Source organism: Rhinopithecus bieti, unplaced genomic scaffold, assembly GCF_001698545.2.
Source record: "Rhinopithecus bieti isolate Rb0 unplaced genomic scaffold, ASM169854v2 scaffold_21703, whole genome shotgun sequence".
In the NCBI taxonomy this organism is placed as follows: Eukaryota; Metazoa; Chordata; class Mammalia; order Primates; family Cercopithecidae; genus Rhinopithecus; species Rhinopithecus bieti.
The window spans coordinates 1,983,881-2,001,365 of NW_016812332.1; the positions used below are offsets into that span (position 1 = coordinate 1,983,881).

Below are 17,485 nucleotides of genomic sequence, written 5' to 3' on the forward strand. Positions count from 1 at the left end.
TATTCGCAAATCAATAAACGTAATCCAGCATATAAACAGAACCAAAGACAAGAACCACATGATTATCTCAATAGATGCAGAAAAGGCTTTTGACAAAATTCAACAGCCCTTCATGCTAAAAACGCTCAATAAATTCGGTATTGATGGAACGTACCTCAAAATAATAAGAGCTATTTATGACAAACCCACAGCCAATATCATACTGAATGGGCAAGAACTGGAAAAATTCCCTTTGAAAACTGGAACAAGACAGGGATGCCCCCTCTCACCACTCCTATTCAACATAGTGTTGGAAGTTCTGGCTAGGGCAATCAGGCAAGAGAAAGAAATAAAGGGTATCCAGTTAGGAACCCCCCGTTTTAGTGTGGTATCCTGGCTCTCAGTTACCCTAGGCTTTCCTTAAAGTTCTATTGCACATGTACTTTATTCTCACAGAGTAGTCTCTTGTTAAAATCAACTTCCAAGGTTACAGCTATTATTTCTGTTTGGACTACCAAACCTACATCCTTAACACTGACCTCTACTCCGAGCTTCAGGCTTGCATTTTCAACTGTTACACAAGAACATAGCATTGATTTTCAGGTTTCTCCTCCTTGCTAAATCTTTGTTCGCAAACTTTCCTGTACTTTAGAATCACCTGGGGAGGTTACAAAAATATCTATGCTCAGGTTACACACCTAGATATTCTTATTAATTGTGCATCAAGGTCACTGTTCTAAACAGAGTTAATTATCTTCCCTTTCAAAGCTGTTCGTTATCGAAATGTGTCCAACTTCAGTTAATGGTAATACCATTCTCCTAACTGCTCATGCTCAATTCCTTTAAGTCATTGTTAACTCTTCCCTCAGGCTCCATCCCCTAGATACCAAATCCTATTATTTCTTCTTCCAGACTATCACTCTTACTTTTTTCCTTATATTATCACAGCCACTGCTTTGCCTCGGCCTGCCTTTAGTTATTGTAGTAGTTTCCTAATTCATTGTCTTGACTTTCAGTCCTTCCTTTTTCATCCTACCTTTGCCATCTGTTTTCTATGACCAAATTCAGTCATCAAAAACACACAGGGCACACCAGTAAAACACAACTCTTCAGCCTGATATCCAAAGCTGTCCAGTATATAGGTCAAACTTTTTCAGGATCTATCTTTCACTAAGTCCTCATCTCTTGCGCATAAACACATGGATGCTGTATGCTCAAAAAGCCAAACTATTCACTGTTCACTTTCGATGTCCCTCATATTTTCCCTTTTCCATACTTTTGACCATGCTATTTCCTATGTCAGGAATGCTGTCCCCCCAACATCTTTCTATTACCAATTTAGCTGAATATTACAGACCTCCACAAAATCCATCTTCTCTTAGGCCTTCTCAGAGCCCATCAGGTTGAAATAATGTTCCCTCCCCCAGTTTCTGTATCTCTTGTATGTATTGCACAGTCTGCTTTAATTTAGAACTACATTTGCGCACATCTTTCTCCACTGCTAGGCAGTAAGCAAGGAGAGGTACAGTATCCTGTCCAGAGCTACATCATCATGTTGTAGTTACATTTTAAATATTAATCTATTCTAAGGATGAATAAAAGCAGTATAGATGGAGAGAATGAGAAAAGCCATAAGCAAGAGCAAAGAACAAAAAAAGGAAAAATATATTTGGAAAAGGGTGGGTAAACTAGAAGAATTAAGAAATAAAACATTGACACAAATCTTAACTAAGCAGCTAGAATCAAATGATGGGCTAAGAAGTTTGTCCTTTCCCTTGTTATGGAAGGTGTCTAAGAAGACTGTCTCAATGATTATCTAATGCATTTGGAACCTAAGTTTTTGTTGTTGTTGTTGTTGTTGTTGTTGTCAGTAAAGGGAAAATAATAACAGGAGTTAGGACTCCTGGCATTGTTGGGAAGAATGAAGAAGCAAACCCAGGTAAAAGGCTTTACATGAACCTAAACTATAGCAAGCCCGTTGTGAGTGCTAACCCTATCAATAGAATATGTTGTATAAACACACTCACACACACAATGGTTACACAATAATATCTAAGATGTCAAAATTAAACAAAGGTTTTCTGCTTTTGATTTCCAGAGACTGAGAAAGGAATGAACATGTGTGTGCATGTGTGTGTGTGTGTCAGAGAGAGAGACCTCATGAATACACTAAGGTCCATGAAACGGACTTGGGCAGCCTGTGGAACAAATGCCTCTAAAGACAGCTGAGGCAATGTTTTTTAGCTTCTACCACATTTCACTAGACACATGCTTCCTTCTTTAATCTTTCTCCTCTGTTCCTTCTCTCTTCTTTCTAGTCTCTCTTTTCTTTTGTCTTAGTCTCTTGATTTAGGCTTCCTTTTTTCCTTCTCCCTATTCTCACTCAGGGAGGTCCACGACCTTGCTGAGCTCTGCAGGAGGTAATGCTAAACAAGTATTGGCCTCTGCAGGCCAAATGAGTATAAAAATGAGAAGCCGCTGCCCCAATCCAATGCAAAATGGCCTGGAACCTGCAGAAAGATGGTCCCTGAGTTCTGCCTGGCAGGACCTCCAATCTAGTTAATGTTTCCTGAGAAACATAAACCTTCATTTAGGCACAGTGGGAGCTAAGACTGGGAATGTTCTCTGAGTACTGGTAGCAAAGAGCAGTACAGTACCTTAAAAAACACTCTGTCTCTGGTAGCATTACAACCGCATAAATGGCTATATTCCAAAGAGAAAGAACAAGCAAAACATGGACAACTCAATGCCATTTGACTACACCAAATGGGAGAGATACTCTGGGTGTGAGAAAAGTTAAACAAGCATTTGGAGTATTTAGGGTGCTGAGTGCAGGTGTGTGTACATTTGAAAACTGCCATTTAATAAGAAGGCCTAGGCGACTCAATAAACACAAAAGCCAGAGCGGAGTAATCCCTTTAGCAGGCAGGGCTCTCCCAGGCTCAGCCTGCTCCCCTGCCAGAAACAACACATTCCAGGAAAAAGTGTAAGTCACACACTGAGGTAATTGTTTCACACTTTCAAAGAATGTACTTATTAGTTTTAAAGTGTTTTTTAGAAGCAATTCTGTATCTTGCCTTCTTTTTTTGTGCTTAAATACTTATATTAATAGATTTTTTAAATGTTTGACCTCCACTATGTAGCACAAAGTGCTTCTAATGTGTTTACTGTATATCATATCTAAAATTGATCAGACTGAGTTACAAAATGTGAGATCTGCCAATAAAAATGGCTGCTTTCCACAGACTGTAAGTTTGTAAACAATACCAAGCATCTTTGCAACTTTAGGTATTGCAGATTCAGAGATCAGGTATTCTTGGACTAAATAGGAAAAAAGTAAGCTACCTATTCCTGTCAATGACTTTTCCCTGTGTTGATTAGAGACATCAAAGAATTTTACTCCCAGATTCTTGCTGAGCCAAATGTTTCCATTCTCAAGGCCATCAGCAATGGAAGTATAGTGTGAAAAACAAAATAAGATATGCTTTTTTTTTTTTTTTTTTGAGACAGTCTTACTCTGTCGCCCAGGCTGGAGTGCAGTGGCACAATCTCGGCTCACTGCAACCTCCGCCTCCCAGGCTCAAGCAATTCTCCTGCCTCAGCCTCCTGAGTAGCTGGGACTACAGGCACATGTCACCACGCCTGGCTAATTTTTTATATTTTTAGTAGAGAGGGGGTTTCACCATATTGGCCAGGCTTGTCTTGAATTCCTGACCTCATGATCCACCCACCTCAGCCTCCCAAAGTGCTGGGATTACAGGCATGAGCCACCACACTCAGCGTGCTATGCTCTTATACACTACACAGACCATGACCATTAGCTGTCCTTTGACCTAGTATATATTTTTATTTTCCCAACCATTTTTCTCAGTCATCTCAAGAGAGTGGCAGACCATTAAAAAATTCCTCATCTTAGATCCACCCATATATCTTTTTTTTTTTTTCCACCCATACGTCTTATAATATGCAAATTTAAGTGCCTCAAGGAGATTAGAAAAACTATTTTTTATTGAATTCTATCACAAACTTAGTAACCACACTGATCTTCAAAGAAGGACTCACTTTTGTTTCTGTCTTTCAAAAAATACTTTTGAAGAAAAGTTACCCTTCTGATAACGAAAAAAAGGGGTTATTGAAAAATCCACAGTAGAAGAAAGAGTTCTCCCTAGATACTGTAAATCAGGACTATGTTTATATAATTCAGTAGGAAAGGAACCAGATCGGATACTGGCTTTTAGAAAGATTTCTGCACAGAAGAGGTGGAATTGGTAATGTATTTATGCTCATTTGCTTGCATCAAGAACCCCATTCCATTTCAATCTGCCAACATCCTAATTAAGATGATCTGAATCTTAGGTAATCTATCATTCTAGATCTAAGATAGCCCAAAGTACCTTAGACAAGATGTTACACTATGTGCTTACACCGAAATGATAAGACCACTAAGCAGAAAAGCATGTCTTCTCTCATGTCTGGCCTGGCACTGGGCAGAGCGCAGAGTTCTCTGTCGGCACTCAATAAATAATGGCCAGGCCTTTGCCTGTTGTTTTCCTTTCTATTACTTTAGGCACAATTTAATCTTACTAGATCATTTCTGGTTCCTTTCGATAACATATACCTGTGCTCTCGTTTGCATGAGGAAGACAGCAAAGTGTCTCAAGCAGTTCCTTATAAATGTGTGCATCAGTATATGTGGGACTGACAACACATAAATGCAATTCCCATTGATTGCATTAGTGCTGTTTCTGAAGATCTTATATTAAGGAACATGCTAACTCCATGAGCTTCTGAGCCAGAAAAGAAAAGAATGTAGAGCCAATACTTTGTCTTACCAATGCTGTGGAAAAATTAGGATCAAGTTCTATTCTAAGAAAATATTAGCCAGTTGCGCTATTACCCGAGAGATACCGTAAAATACAGAGAAAACATCTTGCCAAGAAGCTCCCCAGATCGACTCCTTTATATCCCTTCAGTTAAAGAAAGTTACCCATAATTCATTAGCATAGATACTGGGTTAAGACTTGGGCATCTGGTAAACAAACAAACAAAAACACATGCTAACACTGGACTTGCCCTCTCTTGACATCTAAAGAAAGGTCTAATGGGTATATTGTAAGCAATATACCCAAGTCAAAGGCCACATAGATGTAAATTATCAGCCAATATCTAACACTTTCATTCACAGGGCTGAGCAAACATATATAAGGAATATCCTTAAGCTTACTCTTCTGTTATTGTTGAACAGATAACATTGATGACCTTCATAGTCTGATATCCATTTCCAAAGGAAGATGACTTCAGTCTAAGAGCCTCAAAGAAGGCAGATAAAATGAGCACAATCCTAGAGTTCAAAGCAGCTAACTCTCTGTCTCCTTTCACTAAAGAAATGAAGATGTTGGTTGGGACTCAGGCTAGGTCACCCTTGTAGTAGCTGTAAGTTTTCTGAATTTACAATAAAATCTTCAAATATTCTTTGTTCTGGAAACGTATCTGTTTCCTTAAAAGGGGTGAAGGAACTGTTGTTGCATGCGTTCAGTACGCAAAGTTGGATAAGTCGTATGGGGAAATCCTGGTCTCCATTCTAAGATACCTGTAATAATGCATGCTTTATAGGTGAAAAATAAAGAGGAGATTAGAATAGTTTAAAGGAGGCTATGTATAAAATTTAAAGATGCTTTCTTGCTTTCAGAATTTTTGTTTTTTTGCCTTGAAAGGTCAAAAAAAATGTAGCTTTTGTTAGGTGTTATTCACTATGTTTTGAAATCCCTTCAGTTGTAGACCATTAAAAAATGGAACATACTGAAAGCCTAATCAAGGTGATAAACTTTCACCGATCTATCTTAAAGTAAAAATATATAATTATAAGCATATTTTCAATTCTTAGATGTGACTGCTGAAGCTCTATTTCTAGAACTGGTGAATTCTATTCTCTATTTTCATGTATAAAAGATCTCACAGTCCTGAGAAAACACTTTTTTAAAAAATGAAATACAACAAATAAGGTATGCTGCCAAGTCCTAGGGGAGAAGTTTCCCAGAGTCTTTGAATTTCCTCCTATCCTCCCTCTTTACAAGATTTCTAAAACCAAGTCCTTTCCTGCAGTCTCTCAAACAAGGTAAAAAAAGAAAATACCCCTAGATATATTCCTTAGATTTTCTATTATGCTTCTCAAGCTCCCAGTAGCTTCTGAAGTAAACCTAAGATGAATTCTGGAGTTATTTTTTATCATGTTTTAATTTGAGTTCCTCTTTAGGTCTAAGATGAAATAGATGATCATAACTTCTGTGCTTGGAGATGTATTTCATGGCACAATCTGTACATGACCTGTGCAAGGTCACATCATGGAAAGAGGGCTGACATAATGGCTACGAAGCCAAATCCAGCTTTTAGTCATGGAGAACTTCAGGGTAACCTATTTAAGTATGCTGTATTTATTGCAATATAACAATAAAAATTTCGGCTTAAACAGTATGTTTAGGTTTATTCTGTATAGAGACCTCACTCTGGCTTGGATTATATTAATAGAGACATAGGAGGAATTATTGTCAAATCACTGATCATTAAGGATCGTTTTTTGTCACATTGTTGTGTCTTGGTGCAGACTATGGCAGGCTGGCCTACTCATCATCTGCAACAAGGGCCCAGGTTCCAGCCACACCACAGTTTTCACACCTGTCTATCTTGGTATGTGCTATTCTCGCTGCCCATTATTTTCACCTTGGCAAAAATCCTGTCTACCTTTCATTTAAAACACGAATGCCTCCCTGTAAATTGTTCTTTAATAGTCCAAGGTAGGTTTAGTTATTTCCTTCTCAGTGTATTTATAGCACTTTGTTCCTATCTGTATCAGAGTATTTATCAGATCCATTATTTATAACTTATTATTTATTATAATTATTTATTCATCTCTAGAAAATGAAGGCTTGTCCACTATCCTCAGCAAGCTAACACAGGAACAGAAAACCAAACACCACATGTTCTTACTTATAAGTGGGAGCTGAACAATGTGAACACATAGATACAGGGAGGGAAACAACACACACTGGGGCCTGTCAGCGAGGGGACAGGTGGAGGGAGAACATCAGGAAAAAAAGCTAATGCAAGCTGGACTTAACACCTAGGTGATGGGTTGATAGGTGCAGCAAATCACTATGGCACATGTTTACCTATGTAACAAACTTGCACATCCTGCACATGTACCCAAAACTCTAAATAAAATAAAATAAGAAAATGAAGTCTTGTGTATTTACTCCTACTTAGGATTTACTGCGTGCCGGGCACTGTTCTAAGCACTTCAGGTGCGTCAGCTCTTTTAAATCTGTATCACAACCCTTTGAGGTGGATATTATCTTACCTCTATTTTATAAATGACAAAACGGAGGCACAGGGAAGTTAAATAATTTTCCCAGGAACACACAGCTAGTAAGTGCCAATCACTGAACTCAAGCACTCTGGCTTCAGAATCTGAGCCTTTCTATTATTATTATACGTGTTTGCCCAAGGGAGTAAAAGAAGCAGTTCATAAATATTAAATAAATAGAAAGCATGAACATTCTGATTTTTTCATAGTTTCTTAAACTTAAATTAAGAAATATATTTTGTGTTAAATTGATTTCAAATTCATCCTTGAGTATGGATGAGTTCATTTTTCCAGAGAAAATTCAGCCAAGATTGTGGAGAGAGAACTAGTTGGGAGGTAGAGGCCTGGGGTTTTGCTGACTCAATCATGTCAAGATCTCAAAATCTCAGGGCCTCCGTCAACTTCTGCATCTGCACATACCTACAAAAGCCTCTCCTTGTAGCTGCTTTTAGATGCACTATGCTGTGCATATAATGTGACATGAAAATGCTCTGGAATAGAAATACTATTAAAAAGGAAAACATGAATGTTATTCTTGGTAAACTGATGTGATTCAAGGTATTTTCGCCTTTGGCATAATGTAAGTGGAGGGTTTTTGCTTGGTTTTCTCTTAAGAAGTAAGGCACCTTAATCATTAAGAACCAGATGTATTTCTTTTTCTTCTTGATATTTAAATTCATATCTCAAGTCCCTCAGCTCAATGTCACCTATTTTACCTCTTATCACTTTTAATACTTATATTTTTAAATGTATTCTTATTTTTTATTTATAATAATTCTTGTTCATTGAGAGGTTTGGAAAACTCAAAGATATTCAAAAATATATAATTGTATATCATAGGTATCCTCCAATATTTCCAATTCTCTTCTAAAACATGATTTTTATGGTTATATAACCATTACATTTCATTAGAATGAAATTTAGCATAATTTAATCAAATCATTCTTATTTTAAACATTTCAGTTGATGCCAATTGTTTGCTACTATAAGTAACAATGCAACAGACATTCTCTTATTCATTTTGGGTGAGGATCATGTAGTCCCCGCAGGAAAAGGGTCTTTCTAGTGCCTATTATAGAGGTTCTCCAACAGCTTATTGGAATGCAGATTCCAGAGCCCCACCCATGAGGTTCTGGTATGGTCTGAGGAAGAGCCTGGATAGGTAGGTCCTCTTTTTGAGAAACGCTGACAAGGCTTCTCTTTGATAACACTTTCTCTTTCTCACTGGGTTATCAACTTCATTCTATCTCAACGCCTCCTTAAACAATAAGCTGATTTCAAAGCGTCCATTTCAAACTGGCGCTGGTGAATGTACTCATTTCCAACATAGCTCTTTCACTAATTTAGGTCATTGTGCTATCTCTGTAGTCCACTTTGGCATGCTCCCACACTACCCCCACTCACCCCACCCCACCCACTCATATCCCATACCATAGCCAGTAAGAGGTTTTTATAGTGCAATGCAATGATGTCATTTCTCTTCTTATTCCAAAAGCTTCCCCTTGTACAACAGCAGGGAACCCAGCTTCCCTTGCACATTTCTCTCTTTCTAACCACACTGGCCTGTTCACTCCCTGATGCCCTAATCTAAATCACTTCTGCTGGCCCAACCTCTTGTGACTCCCTTTTCTTTTCTTTCTTAGCACATCACAATCTGTAAAGGCATGGGTTATTAAAGTCTGTTTCCCACACCTCACCACAAGCTTCATGAGACAGGCACTGAAGCCAATTGTTCATCTCTAATGCCTCGTCCCACACTTGGCCCTGAGCAGTACCAGTGAAAGGCAGTATGCTGGGTGGTGATGAACATGGGCTCTGTGATCAAAGGGCTCCCAGCTCTGCTACTCAGCAGCTGTGTGACCTTAAGGAAGTTACCTAACCTCTCTTTGCACCCCCTTTCTCCATCGGGGATTAAAATAGAGCCACTTTAAAAATTTGTCATGATAATTAAATGACATAATACAGAAATGCTATAGAATAGCATCTGGCATGTAAAATGTAGCCAATATAGGATAGCTTCTAAAAAGTAGGCACTCAGTGTATTCTTGTTAAATAAACAAAATACAATGAAGCTTTTTTAAAGTGATTTTCCCAACTCAGTCTCCTGAGTAGCTTAGATTATAGGCACGTGTCACCATACCCAGCTAAAATGAAGATTTTTGACTTGTTTTTTAGAGACAGGGTCTCTCTCTGTTGCCCAGGTTGGAGCGCAATGGTGTGATCCTAGTTCCCTGCAGCCTTGAACTCCTGGGCTTAAGCAATCCTCCTGCGTCAGCCTCCTGAGTAACTAGGACTGTAGGTGCATGCCACCACGCCTGGCTCATTTTTTTCTTTTTGCAGAGATAAAGTCTTGCTATGTTACCCAGGCTGGTCTCAAACTCCTGACCTCATGTGATCCTCCTGCCTCAGCCTCCTACAATAAGTTTTTAACTGTGTCATTTCTCATCATCTTTCCTCTCCCCACTTCCACACACAGCCAAAGCATTAGCCCAGTGAACTTCTCCCTACAACCTACTCCTTAAAATAGCTCCAAGTCTGCCCTGAGAAATCTGCTAAATACACTCTCCATTCCATATTATTAGTTCCAGCTTTGATCCTTTCATCACATCACTTCCTAAAATACGTGCTCATGTGCCAAGCCACCTCTCCACCTTCCTTTAAATATTTCCTGAAATGCGACCTTCTTCATGGAGCCTTCTTTAAGTGAAACTGAGCTCATCATTCTATCCTCTGTTTCCAACAAATAAGTTAAAGGCGTTGTTTGAGATTTAAAAGCCGTAAATTGTCTGAGCTTTTCACTGGCTGCATGGGTCTCAACATTGCAGGGCTGGATGGGTTTCTCCTCTGCCTGCATTTAAAAATGTGAGTCTAAGAGGGCAAAGTGTTTATTTAACTTGCTCTGTATACATTTAGTACAATGCCAATCTACATGGATGCTAAATAAATGTGATTTGATGATGATTTACTTACTTTGTCCAAGCCAGGAATAAAAACCATGAACTCTTAAATCTGTTTCCCCCATGTTACAATACGTTTTATTCTGGATTTATTATGAGGCTGGTTTTCACAGATGCAAAAGAAAGGAGTGATTACATGAAAATATCAAATTAATAACATTATTTTCCACATTATGAGTCCAAGGATACCTTTAGAATAGTGCCAGTCTGTATTAAAAGGTGCTTCATTTAAAGTTCAATTGCATATGTTTTATGGGTTATTTTGGACATCTAAAATGAATAACCAAAACACGTCAATACTCATTTTTAAAGTACTTGTTGTATTCGGTGCATGTACCATTATGGAGAACTTACACTCGGAGCAAAAAGATTTGTAGCAAAGCATATGACCTTCTTCCCACTACAATGACCATCCCCTAATTAGGCAATGCATCTGATAGTCATTAACAGGAATGAGATAATGAATCACTTTCTCTCTTCTTTGTTAATTTGCTGTAACCAAGCGGCTAATGGATGTCAGAGCTGAGTGATTGCACTGATTATAGTGATTTATAGTTGCAACAAAACAATTTAAAACCATTCTGATTATTCATGTTAAAGATGCTTTATGTTTTGTTTACTAAATGTTTTATGTCTCCCTTTCTCTCACCCCTAAAGTACTGTCCCCCTCCTTCTCTGCCACTTTTCAAAAAAAGACCTCTTCCTGGAAAACTTGGAAGTTGAAGGCTTTATTGTTTTAAACTAAGCCATTTCATTTTGCTTATATATAGAGAGATATAAAGTTTACCCAGTAGAAACAAAAAGCCTTAGGGTTGGAAAGAGAACTTCAGTGGTGCCTAGTTCAAAAGAAGACAGAAATAAGAGGAAATAAGGAAAACTTCAAGCCACTTACCTTGGGGCTTCCAGTCCCTTCCTCATCCTCCACAGACACATCAGTAGCCAGTATCTCGGCTTTGATGGTATCCAGAGCCCTGAGAATCCAGCTGTGCTGCCGTTTGATTTGCCTCTGCAGCTCCTTCCATTGACTTGCAATCATCCGCAGCATGTCCTTCAGTCCTTCTCCAAAAGGAAGGGAAAGCAGAAGTTGTGGGCCTGAATGAATCTTTACTCATTATTTTTATTTAGTAAATTAGATGGCTATTTTAAACAATATAAATATTTTTAAGTGACTATTACCATCACCTGCCATATCAGCATTTGTCACTCAGAATAGAAATAGGCAATTCTCGACAGGAGGTATAAGGGTACAAAAAAGTGATAACCACATAGATCACTGGCTTGGAAACTGACTTAGACTCAGTATATTGACTTAAAAAAATACATGAGGAACAAAAATCACAATGTATAAAAATTAGCAACATTACAGTTTCACATTCCAAATAAAATGCTCTGTGTGTATCTGTGTAGAGACTTCATAATGATAAAAAAAAATCCATGGAACTAGGTCAAGTCAATTCAATGAGAAATACAGTAAATAGGCCAGAATTAAGACAGCAGTCTTTAACATTAGCAAATCCAATTAATACTATCTTTTTCCTATTTAGTTTTGTTAAGCTCAAACCTAGAGCCAAACTGTAAGTCATCCTGTCTTATGGTCTTCTAGTATCAGGATAAGTATAACCAAATGACAAAACTATTTTTCATTTATTATCTGTTCCTTATAAATATATTAATACTGGAGTAAGAATTGGTTGAAGGCCAAAAACTCTGCAAGATGTTCATGTGTGTGAAGTGGCAGGGAAATAATTTAGACTGCTTGCCTTATATCTGTAATGATATCTATAAGTACCCTAATGCGTATGCATTATAACCATATATACAGTTCTCATTCATTATCTTAATGTTATTTCCAGAGCACCTACATCAAAAAGCATGTCAATGTGAAGTTTTCAAGAATGTAATTTCAACTGAAACTCAGGCGAACAGCAAGCCCAAAATAAAATGAACAGACCATTTGGAGGCAGTATTTCATCTTATAAGTATCACAGCATTGTATGCAGTATATGAAACATTTATAAATCCTGAAGGTCAATCTGATAATGTAAATATTAATAATACATAAGGAAGTGAATATATGCAGTAATTTACAGCAATGCTTCTTCATTCTTAATAGTCTGGAGACATAAAGACTTGCAATATTTCAGGAGGATTTACCTGCTTTGTGAGATGCAATAAGCTCAAGAAGTTGGTGTCCTTCCTCCTCCACAGCTTCCTTGAGAGCACAATGACTGTCTACATTCAACTTAAAACTCTGCAAGGAAAAATATGATCATCAAACCCTGGCAAGGCAGTTACACATAAAACATCCACATAAAATTACTTGCTACTTTTTATCAAGAACCACACAGCCCAATTTACCCAATAGACAAACTAATTTGCAATACTAAAAGCTATTGATATTTGGGATCTGGGCTCAAAATGTTTCCACTAGATTAGCTGAGTGCATCTGTTTGGAAACAGCTGACAAACCTAGAAATTCATTAGGTTTTTATGAAAAGTCACATCCCGTAGGCTATATCAAGAGTAGCAGTGTTCTATAAAATATACTGAATTTCTACTAGCACATATGAGCTCTTTTCTTCATTTTTTAGAAATGTTAGTGATAGCACTATTTATGAAACCATAAAAAATTGGCAGCATAAAATATATTAGCCTTATGTGTACATATGTAAACCCATTAATATAGTAGGGTTTGATTCAGCTCTGTTTCTCAGATATCACACAACAAAGAATACAGTGGCAGATTCCAGTGTTGCACTGAGGAGTTAAATGTCTTTCAGATCTTTGCTTTTTAAAAGTTTATTCCCTAAAATATGACACTGCCTTATAAACGAATACATCAAGCACAATCAGGCATTTTTCACTCATGATAGTTATCCAAAAGACAAAAACTGCTGTCATAGTTGAAATCTAACTCAGAGTCATTTCTTTCAGGGTGTCTTCCCTAATGCTTTATGTGGAATTAATTACTCCCCCTCTCTGCTCCTTATATCTGCTTCTACTGTAAAATTTATCTTACTATATGCTGCTTTATTTCTATCCTTGGCTATGAAATTATAAGTAATTTGAAAAATTGCCAGTTTTACATTTATCCCCAATTCATGTCACATACAAGTCGCTCGATAGATGTTTGCATGAATTGTGGATATCCGTTGAACAGTAACACTCTGAAGGGGAAGGTTTTCATTTAAATATTTCAAGAAACATAGATGACTTTCCAAAGATTTTTCCATCTCTGGAATCTCATAAGGCATTCCAACCATAGGAGGTCCAGTGGAGAGTAATCACACTAACCAATCTATTGAATCAATGGTTAATTTGGGGGGTGAAAATTCATTCCTTGACAAATTGGAGCCAGCATGGATTTTGAAATGCTGTGTGGCCAAATTTTGGCTTCTCCATGATAAGTCTCCAAAATATGTATGTTTTGCTCTCACTGAACATTTATTGAGAAGGTCTGCACTGCACTGTACTTGGTATTAAGAATATCTGATAGAAGTTTGAAATGATACAGTTCCACGTAGAATATAATTTTGGATTAAAGAAGTAAATCAATCATAAATTGTGAAATTAGGTATTCAGGTTCATTCATTCACTTAGAAACCATGTACTGTGCCCATTCTATACACTGTGCTGGGCAATAGAGATTTAGGAGTATAAAGCATGGCCTCCAGCCCCAAAGGGCAACTGAACATGTTACTAGGAGAATGAAGTGTAGCCTGAGTCATCCTGGGTGGTAAGTGGTGAGTCTGAACTCTCCTTTTCTTAGCAGAGAAAATGGATCTTTTTTAAAGTTCAGAATACTGAAACAATGATCAAAAGAACCTAGAAATGAAGGAGATAGAGATATGCAGATCAAGCCATGAAGTATAAAGATAAGAATTGTAAGTTATTATAATTGTAAGTCATTATTAAAAGATGAGTCCAGAATGATGAATCATTTCATCTGACTAGAGGCATAAGATACAATAAAGTTTCAGCAGCCAATATAACAGAAAATGACAATATCAGGTTTCCCCAAGGCTGTTCACCATTTCTTGTACTGTCCTCTTTTAGCTACAGGTACCTGGTTGAATAAAATAAAACATGGCAATGTATGGGAAACCTCATGCTTCTGATCAATCCAAACTATACATTACCTATGAAAAATTAAATGCTTGTTATTTATAGTCAAAACATGACTGCACTTACTTTTTGCCACTGCCACGGACATCCTCAACTCTGAAGCAATGCCATGCAGAATGAGATACATGTGTGTTTTAGGGAGCAGGGACAGGGTAAAGAGAACACCTAAGATCACCCAAGAGCACCAAAATTTAGGAATAAACTTATTGGAGACATTTTCTCATAACTGTAAATTTAGCCTAGGGCTCTCTTTGATTCACTGTTTACTTACAATAGACCTGTTTTGAATAGTTGGTAATCATGAGCTTCCAAAGAGGTGCATGAGGTCTATGTCTCAGAGCAAATGGGAATCTAAGGAACCGTAAGTAGGTTGAATAATTTGATATAATTGAAGCCAAGAGTATAGAATAGATGCAGCTGGAACTGGCTCTGCTTCAAGATGACATGGAAGCATTTGATTAGGAAATTGGAAAAGATGAGGTATTCATTATTAGGAAAAAGATAATCTGATAAGCTTGATGCTGTAGAAAAGAACCATTTAACATAACTATTACCCAAATGGTACAATATTGCTTGATTCTCAGGTGCACCCATTAACCATTAATAATATCAACTAAGGAATTCACAATGAGCCTCTGAGAAGTCAGACGAGCAGGCACATTAACAAAATTGTCAATGAAATTTCTGGCTGCTAAAGGATTCTATAATAGGCTCTCTTGATTTTGCCCCCACCTTTTCCCAAGGGAAGGAAGCTTAGATGAAAGGGTTTTATTTTTTTGGTTGCTGTTCTTTCCGTAAACTTGATACTTGAACACATTTCCATTCTTCAGCAATGCCCTATGGTGTACAGTCCCTCTGCAATATCCATAGCACTCCCTGAAAATGCAGAGCATTCTCTGAAGAATGAATTTATGGCAAGAACATTGCCATAGGCAGTTACCATAGTCCTATGGCACTGACTATATGAAATTCCATAAATATGAGCAATCTTGTTCCTGGATGACACCAGATCTTTTCAGCATCTTTAAAGCAATGCATAGACGAATGACTAGCAGAGAGTAACTAAGGAAATGGAAAAACACAATGACTGAAACAAGCACAGGATTATCAAAGATTCACCAATGGGCATTTCTATTACTATAACCTCTAGCATCACCAGCTTGCATATATCTGGATGTACCACTTATTGGCAGGAACAAACTTTGAGTATTCCCACTGATTGTACTTTGGTCATGATCAGATTTGCAAAGCAGATAAAATATCTAATCCTTTCCACTCATATTTCTGAATAGCCCAGTTTGATAGTCACGTGGACATAAAACCAAGGAAATATATGCCGTGACGGAAACAGATATCCTGGTACAAGAAAAAGTGGGAAAGATCATAAGCACATTCAAAGGCTTAAATGTCCAGAGTGGTTCAATCTTAGCAGTATCAAATCATGAACACAGGCTTTCGATCACCTGATGGAAATATTGTTAGTTTTTGCCAGGTCCACTGAGTTCCATTAGTCTTGTGATGTTCATGAATCACAAGGAAAGGACAAAAAAAAGGACAAAAAAAATCACAAAGAAAGCACAAAAAGAGTTCGATTATTTTCTGGCCTAAGTTTTGTTTTTTCACAAGGCATAAATTCATATAATAAATATTTATTGAGTAGTATTTGTCAAGCCTATAGATACACAAGTTAACAATATACAGTCCTTATCCTCAAACAGCTTATATTCTATTGTGCAAAGGAGATAAGAAAACAAGTAGCTTTACAAGACCCAGCAGAGAATAAATATGTAATTAGCGTTTAGTGTATAACACAGAGTGGTGGGGCCTTAAGCAAACTAAACAGTGATATGCCTTGCCCAATGGGATTCAACGTCTTTTTTAAAAAAAAAAATTATTTAAGAATTATGCTGGCCAAGTAAAAACAAGGCTAAATTAGCTGGGTGTGGTGGCATGCACATATAGTCCTAGCTACTCGGGAAGCTGAGGTGGGAAGACTGCTTGAGCCCAGGAGTGAGCTATGATCATACCACTGCACTCCAGCCTGGGCAATAGAGCAAGACTCTGCCTTTAAAATAAAATAAAATACAAACAAGACGGATGTTTATAGTCTGTATAAGTGCTGGATAGGGGTTGTAGGAGCCCATGCTGGGATCCAGGATTCAGCAGAGCCTAGCAGGGAGCTTGTGGAGAAAGAACTGATTTGTATATGGGCCTGAAGATACTCCTACATTATAGCATGAAGCAGGGAGCCACAAGCAGCTCAGTGTGGCTAGGGCAGGATGCAAGCAAGAGAGACAGCAGCTATGGCTACACAGGACTTGACCCCAAGAACCATGAAAGAGTGATGGAAGAATATACCAGTGACATGGGAGAGTGGCTGGTGCAAATCTGTGATCTAGAAATCTTTCCAGCTATTTCATATAGTGTTGATTTTAAAAGGGCAGACTGGAGACAGGGAAGCCATTTAGGAAGCTGCTGTGGTAATACAGGCCAGATGTTTCTGCATGCTCATATTTTTTTTAATTAAAAAAGGTATGCTTTTCCTTCTAAGTGAATAGAAGAAAAAAAATGGAGAAAATCTGTCTTTTTAAGTTTCTCTCAGTGCGTGAGAGAAGCATGTGCCAGAATTTAGTTCTTTGGCTGTTCTGATGATAAATACCAGAGGTTATTAGTCAGGAGTCTCCAAATGTGAAAGACATATTGAACTGATGAACTTTTACTCCCACTGTCATTTTAAAGAGATGGTATATATGCTGATGAATAAGACACTTGATGACACTTTTTCTTCACACAAAAGATTTTACTACCCTAAGAAAAGAAAACTTGCCTTTTACAAGGGCAGGAGGAAGAATGTGTGTTCAGTCAGAAAAGCCAAGGCTTGAAAAGTCACCTGCTATCTGCCTCAGGCCATCTCTGCCGAGGCTCCACTCTGAGCTGTGCCCAGAACCACTCTCCATTCTCAGAGGGGCTCCTGGGGGAGAAGAAAGCCACGATCCTCCGTGTAGTTTCTCTTCTCCTCTCCACAGTGCCATCCACAGAGGATGGGCAGATGTACCTGTCCTCA

The 17,485-nt window shown here is 37.9% G+C and overlaps 1 protein-coding gene across 1 annotated transcript in view; it reads right to left on the reverse strand.

Annotated features, from left to right (window-relative positions):
• AKAP6 (A-kinase anchoring protein 6) overlaps positions 1-17,485 on the reverse strand; it is a 642,313-nt gene that overhangs the window by 242,950 nt on the left and 381,878 nt on the right. The window contains 2 exon segments of the mRNA XM_017895900.1: positions 11,189-11,352; positions 12,451-12,547. Coding sequence (XP_017751389.1) covers positions 11,189-11,352; positions 12,451-12,547 — 261 coding nt within the window.